We start from the raw sequence: 7,101 nt of genomic DNA, 5'->3' as shown, positions 1-7,101 counted from the left end.
ATAGCTTTAGAACCAGAAGAACAATAAAAAAAAAATCAGTAGCAGCAATGGCGACATCTGTTGCGACTCTATCTTCTCCTCCACCAGTATCTCTACCTCTCTCATCATCTCGCTCTTCCTTCTTCTCCAATTGCTTCACAGTGCCGACCCGACAAAACTACCGTTCTTTGGTGGCGATTCGACGCAGAATCCGACCGGAACAGACGAGAAAGCCACTGACTTGTAATGCCCTGTTTGGTCTCGGTGTGCCTGAGCTCGCTGTGATTGCTGGCGTCGCTGCCTTGCTTTTTGGACCGAAGAAGCTTCCTGAGATTGGCAAGAGTATTGGTAAAACCGTCAAAAGCTTTCAACAGGTTTGTTTGTATGCAATTCTTGAGTTTTCTTATTGCCAACTAATGTGAAAAGGTTTGTTGATTGTTGTTGAAATTGATGTGTGTTTTGGGAATTTTATGCTACAAGTGCTTAGTTATTGTATGAGTTGTGTCTGGATTTGTGAGGAATTTGATAAAAAAGAAGACTCAACATTTTTATGAGATTCTAATGACAAGTCATGTGAAAAGCTTGTAGTTTGTTGTTGGAATGTGTTTTTGGGGATTTCTATGTTTCAAATGCTTACTTCTGTCTGGATTTGTGTGGAATTGATAAGAATACTCAGAAAAATTGGGAATTTAGTGGCTATAACTTCACTGTCTATATCAAGAATAAAACATTCCTTCGCATATAAACATTGAGTTCATTGATATGCTCTGGAGTTTTCTTGTGCAAAGGCATGTGGAAAAGCTTCTCATGATTATAAGGTCTTAGGAAGGAATGTGTTTTTGGGACTTTACTGTTTCAAGTGCTTGTGTGGAATCGATAAGAACACTAAGAAAGAATGGAAACAACTTTGCTATATAGAAAATTATTTTGCTTCTAAACAATAAGTTTATTGATAACGTTGCTGTATAGTACAGATGTAAACATGTTGTTATGTTTGGTTAATACTTTCCAAAAATTCAATCACAAGGGTTGCTTGTGATTTGGTTATAACTAATTTGGTTTTCTGAGATATATAGCTTCTTGTTGTATGATTTTAGTGTTCCTTTTATCATTTTACTTGCCTTGATGAAGCATTGTGCGTGTTTTGAATAATGCAGGCTGCAAAGGAGTTCGAGTCTGAGCTTAAGACGGAACCTGAAGATTCTGTTACAGATTCATCTCCAGTAGCAATGAGTAACAAAGAAGAAGAGAAGAAAGCTGAGGTTTCTTCAAGCTCAAAAGAGAATGTATGAAGATGAGAGACTTTAGTGTTCCCTGTAGCTTACAACAATTTTATGTGATGAGTTTTAGATCAAATACTCTTTTTAAGAAACGAAACAGCCTTCCGATGAAAAGTATAATCAGTTTGTGTGTTTGAATCCATAACTCTCTTTAAGTGAAAGCAAATCATTTGCAGAACCTATAAAAAAGTTCATGATGCACATTAAGTCAGAGACCAAGGAAATACAGATAACTCAACAGACAGTGTGTCAAATTAACACAAAACAGAATACAAATTTCCTCTCTAAGTTCATGTTTCTGGAACAATTAAGTTTAGAACCAGAATCACTGAAGCACATGACTAATTTGTCTATCACTCATTTGTTCACTGAACAAGCTTCCGTCTCTTCATCCTCTCTAGTGCACCTAGTTTCTCGGCTGCACCGTCTTCTCCATCTTCTTCACCATCTCCGTCTCTCTTTCTGGCGAGCCCTCCAAAAACAGCAGCAGGGACTTCTTTCTGTGCGATCTCCACTTGGTCTTCCCCATCAGACTCATCATCACTCTCATCGGGAAGCTCGATGTCTTCTCCATTCCCAGTCATTGGTTTCCCCGCATTCTCGCCAGACTGTGAGATGACTCCTGCGCTGACAAACCCTACTCTTCTTCCGCCATCCTTCATTGCCTCTGTGTTGGTACTCGTTGTATTCAAAAGCTGCCTCTCTAGAGCTGCCATTTCGTCATCCTGTAAGCCTGCTTTCTTCAGCTCGTCTTTTGCCTCGTCCACATCTACCATCTTGTCCTTTTGCATCATGTTCTCTGGTAGAATGAAATGAGTCTGAAACAAAACGATCAAATATATAGTCAGTTTGCAACTCCAAGTCAATAACTACAGTAAATGGATTCTCAGAGTTGACAAAAAATGTTGCTTCTCTGAGAGCTGGAAGAAAATGGAGACTCATGCAAACACACCTAAAAGTATTAACCCATGGATCAAAGAGACTAACCTGACTGTAGCTTGCGGAAACACTTCGTTTGATACGGAGCATTTCTCTGTAGGTATCCTCATTTCCGTGCTGGACCTCGAATTCATGCCACTTGTTCCAGAACTCAGGGTCGGACCTTGGGTCTGCAAACTGAGAGGCATACTTGTAGAGTGCACGAGCACGATCAATTTCTCCCAAGCTTCTCTCCAGCTCTGCAAATTTTATGCACATGATCTTTACATCCTTGTGAGGAAGCCCAGATTCAATTGCTTGCTCATATATCTCCCTTGTTCTGGGAACACCAAATATCTCTGCGGCACGAGAAATGTATATCTCATACATCTCAAGCTTCTGACCTTCTGGAACCTTTTTGGTTGCTTCCTCATAAACCTTCATGGCTCGCTTGGCTAAACCATAATCCTCTTCTAGCTTAGCATACTGAAGGTATAAGGTCCTGACAGCATCAGATGGAGCCTGAAAGAAAGATAAATCACAGGTTAGATCACACAAAATATCACCACATCAATAGACAAGCAGTTAACTTAGGTGCTTGTTTGATCAGATATGTGGTCAGACAAAACAAAAAGCAGCCAGCATGGATAAAAGGATAGATGAGCTTACCATTGAAACAGCATGTTCAAACAGCTCTCTTGCCCGCTCCAGCTTTGTCTTGCCGTATCTTTTGACAAACTTTGTAAGATAAGTTACCCATATGTCTTTCACATGAGGATACTTGAATATCTTGACACCTCTTTCATACACCTTGAACGCATCTTCAAAGTACTTATTTTCCTCCAGAAGGAAAGCATAATTCAATATAATCTGAGGCGTAGCTATTCTCAAATCCAATATTTTCTCATAGACTGCTCTTGTCGATTCTAAAGTCCCCAGACTTTCCTCTAAATCAACATAAAAGGACCAAAGCCTCAAGGATCTATGCAGCTTCATCTGGACAGGTTCATTGCCATCAGCAGCAACTCTCCGTCTGACTTCTACTGTAGGTACAGCTGTAGCACGCCTCATCAGCTCTAATGCTCCTTTGAAATTCTTGTGTCTCAGCTCCAACTCAGCCCACTCACACCACACACTGGCGAGATGATCTACGTTTTTGTAGTTTACCTGGACGGCTTTGTCAAAAATCACTCTTGTATTGACCAGGTCATTGTGGTTTTCATACAACTTGGCAAACTCAACCCACAACGTGTGAGGCTTCCCAACAGCCTTCATAGGATCTACAGTCCTCACTGCTTCTGTGTATGTGAGGATCTGCTTTGCTGCGTTTCCCTCAAATATTGCGACTCTGCGACGCCATTGCTCAACATTGTGTGGATTTTGCCTAAGGAGCACACTGTTTGCTAGTGCAGGTCTTCTGTTCATCAGTTCTTCCAAGCGAGCTAATCTAAGATCAACATCGTTATCATCATTCAACCAAAACCCATTCAGTATCTTCCTCTGCAGCTCTTTCACCGAAAGATTAAAATTGAGACGGACATCCTCATCATCGTCCTCTACCCCATTCTCTTCATTCTCATCTTCTTCATCACTTGAACTCATCATCTCCATCCTTTTCGCAACAGTACTTTCCTCAAATCTCGTATAAACATCGAATATAACACTGAAATCTCTCACAGTAACCACTTTCATCATACCTTCCTCATAGATATCCCTAGCTTTCTCAAGCAAATTCTTCCTAATGTAATAATCCGCAAGAGAAGTCCACAGCATTCCCACTTCATCCGTAAACTTCCTAATACCTCCTCTAATGATAGCATCAACATTAAGACCCGAAATAACATTGGCATGGTGCACAAGAAGCTCACACAAGTCCATCCACAGTTTATGCTTGGTCTTCCCTTTGATAGAATAAAACTTATCATCATTCAACACAGAGGCCAATCTCTCAGCTGATTCTTGCCAACGCTCTGATTTGACAAGAAACTCGACAAACTCCTCAATATGACTAGGATCATACATAAGATACCTCCTATAAACCCGAAGCGAAGTCTCAATAGGAATCCCATCCTGACTCACAAACACAAGATACGGTTCCCAGATCCTATCGTGTTGCGTAACAGGTAACGCACAGAGCGCACGGTCGAAATTTCTCCTAGTACGAGTAATCAATCTCTGAACAGTAAGAGTCTGAAGATACATAACCCAGATCCTAGGCATCTTATGCATAGTAACAAGAGCTCTTTCAAAAGTATTGTTGAGAGAATCATACTGAGGATGAGTAACAGGCAAATTCCTAACGATATCGAGCCGTTCTCTAAGATAAGCATACCACAACTTATAGCTCCCAGGAAGAGCTTTCAAAGCTCTCTCGTAGATAATGAAACGCTTCTTGAACGGCGACTCAGCTTTTGCAATCAGATACCTCCACCACAGCTTCAAACTGAACGGGTTCCTCAGAATCTCCTCCTCGTACAAAAGATCTTCCTGAGAAGGATACAAATCTTTGGAGATCGCCATTGGATACCAAATCACGATTTAGGGTTGGGAAAGGAGAAAAAGGATAGTGTGTTTTTTCGTGATGATCAAAACTAAGGGGAAAAAAAGTAGTGACGGCGGATTTAGGGTTGCAGATCTCTGTTTTGAGAGGTTGAAGACAAGGACATATTCGACATTTAGTATTTCATTAAATCGGAATTGTTAAAAAAAAGGCAAAATTAGGTCGGTCAGAATCGAACTTGGGTCAAGGAGATACAACATACAGAATACGCTATAAGATCTGTACAAACACATATATATGGTATATCACAGTATTTACATATAAAATAATTTAAATCTCATATCCTTTTTCTTAACACATATTTTCAAAAAACCCCCGCTTATTCTCGCTACCCCTTCTGTAATAAAAAAATGAATTATCCCTCTAACGATTATTAAAATAAAATTGAACATCTTAGTTGTACCCTGCATAGTGAGATTCGAACATTGGACACGCACGCATATTTTTCATTAAAAACTTACTGGTTTAATTATATTTAACATTTAACAACCTTCATTAAAGATAATATTGTCTTTCTAACATTGAAGGGTTTTGAGAAATTGTTTTGATGGAAAGAGGATATGAGATTTTAGTCCTCCATCAAAACAATTTCTCAAAAACCCCTCAATGTTAAAAAGAAAATTTAGTCAAATATTACTCTATTATTGTTTGCTATTTTTTACTTTTCATTTTTTTTAGTTGATCTCTAATCTTTCTCGTTACATTAAAAAAATTTAGTGTTGTCTTCTCAAATCGAGTCATAAACGCAATGATTGTTTTCTTACGTGTTACTAGTTCTAACAATCCCGCAATATCTTCTTCGATTTAATCATCACCATGAAAAATAATAGCAACAGTTTCTTCTGAACTTCTGACATTTATCATTTTCACCAATTTAATATACTAAACTGTTAACATCTATCCTATTACGATACCCAAGAATATAAATTAAAAAAATTCTAAAAAATGTGAATTACAACAAAAATATCTCCTTTTCTAATAGAAAATTTTCAAAACTATAAAATTAAAAAAAAATCTCTTTATAAATTAATATTTTATTAATTTATTGATAAATTAATAAATTAAAACCTCTATAATTTAATAAAATTTGATGGTACCGACCTTATTAATTTATAGAGGTTTTACTATAGTTCCTAATTAATCTCCGATTAATTGATTCCACGCTAGACGCTCCCTTACCGCCTGAATAATGCCTAGCTAGTTTTACAACAAGGGTTTTAGCTAAGTATTATAAGTTTATTTATAATGTAATATTACGACATTATCTTTACTCTAATCCATTTCCATAAGTACAATTATAGAATTTTTTTCTTTTATTTTTGAGATAATTTCTGACGAAATTGCATCTTAATACTATTAAAAAAACCTACATAATTAATTATGTCCAAAATTTCTTACTTAATTACTTAAATTACCACTGAATCTTAAGAATATTAAAAACCGATTCCAGATTTTTATTTAGCATCATAATTTTGGACTGTTGTTAATTTGTTAAAAAATTTACAATTAAATTTAGTTTAACTGATTGATTAGAAAGAAATACAATAAATGACGCAATCACGAACATATGCGGGAAGTTATATTTTAGTAGAAAATGAAAAATAATATTTTTTATAGAAAAATTGAATAATCATGTTTCAGGATATAATTATTGAACAGCGACTCAGCTTTCACAATGAGATATCTCCACCACAGCTTCAAACTAAACGGATTCCTCAAAATCTCTTTCCTCGTACGAAAGATCTTTCTGATACAGATCTTTGGAAATCGACATTATTTGAATGAAAAAAAAAAAAGACTAGCAAGGGATTTGAGGCGTGAAGATTTTCTTTTAGGGTTGGGGAAAGGAGAAAACTCAGGAAAACGATAGTGTGTGGTTTCTTTGTTTTAGCTAAGTATTATAAGTTTATTAGTGATGTTAAAATGGGTGCACCCTGCCCTTTTAGATCCTGCCTTTTTAGACTCTGCCCATTTAATAACAAACTTGTTTAGACCCGTTAATTTAATAACCCGATTAGGCCCTGCCCATTATATAGATTGGTTTTATGGGTAGTCCGTTTAAACATGTTTACAGCACACATATTTTTTTTAAAAATTGGTCATTAACCGAAAGAAAACCAAAAATCTGTGATTTCTAAATTTCTAATTACACCACACCACAATGTAAGTAGTGGCCGGAGCCTCCCGCCGTAAACTAACTCACCTCCGCACAACGTCTCAATCTCCGACAGTAGTATTACGGTGCTATGTCCCAAACCTTAAGAATCAAAAGAGCGATAATGGATTAAGGGACAAAGAGCTTTGAAGGCAGATCCGCAGATGCAAGGAGACTTGGGGAGAGGCGGCGACGTTCAGAGGAGGAGG

General features: G+C 37.4%; 2 protein-coding genes across 2 annotated transcripts; one reads left to right on the top strand and one right to left on the bottom strand.

The window, feature by feature from the left end:
- On the top strand, positions 7 to 1,401 carry LOC104736834 (sec-independent protein translocase protein TATA, chloroplastic-like). The gene is made up of 2 exons (XM_010456894.2): positions 7 to 353; positions 1,137 to 1,401. Exons 1-2 carry the CDS (start codon positions 48 to 50, stop codon positions 1,269 to 1,271), a joined length of 441 nt encoding a protein of 146 aa, XP_010455196.1. The 5' UTR covers positions 7 to 47; the 3' UTR covers positions 1,272 to 1,401.
- On the bottom strand, positions 1,410 to 4,865 carry LOC104736833 (pre-mRNA-splicing factor SYF1). The gene is made up of 3 exons (XM_010456893.2): positions 2,847 to 4,865; positions 2,247 to 2,699; positions 1,410 to 2,077 (listed from the first exon to the last, which is right to left on the bottom strand). Exons 1-3 carry the CDS (start codon positions 4,695 to 4,697, stop codon positions 1,625 to 1,627), a joined length of 2,757 nt encoding a protein of 918 aa, XP_010455195.1. The 5' UTR covers positions 4,698 to 4,865; the 3' UTR covers positions 1,410 to 1,624.

This window comes from Camelina sativa, chromosome 13 (genome assembly GCF_000633955.1).
Source record: "Camelina sativa cultivar DH55 chromosome 13, Cs, whole genome shotgun sequence".
Taxonomy (NCBI): Eukaryota; Viridiplantae; Streptophyta; class Magnoliopsida; order Brassicales; family Brassicaceae; genus Camelina; species Camelina sativa.
This window is presented reverse-complemented; position numbering and strand designations above follow the sequence as displayed.

Excerpts from the sequence above, each read along its gene's own strand:
- LOC104736833 (XM_010456893.2), bottom strand. The coding sequence starts at position 4,697 with ATGGCGATCTCCAAAGATTTGTATCCTTCTCAGGAAGATCTTTTGTAC. Across the intron at positions 2,700-2,846 it reads TTGAACATGCTGTTTCAATG|GCTCCATCTGATGCTGTCAG; the intron begins GTAAGCTCATCT and ends TCTTTCTTTCAG. Across the intron at positions 2,078-2,246 it reads TTTCCGCAAGCTACAGTCAG|ACTCATTTCATTCTACCAGA; the intron begins GTTAGTCTCTTT and ends GTTTTGTTTCAG.
- LOC104736834 (XM_010456894.2), top strand. The coding sequence starts at position 48 with ATGGCGACATCTGTTGCGACTCTATCTTCTCCTCCACCAGTATCTCTA. Across the intron at positions 354-1,136 it reads CCGTCAAAAGCTTTCAACAG|GCTGCAAAGGAGTTCGAGTC; the intron begins GTTTGTTTGTAT and ends TGAATAATGCAG.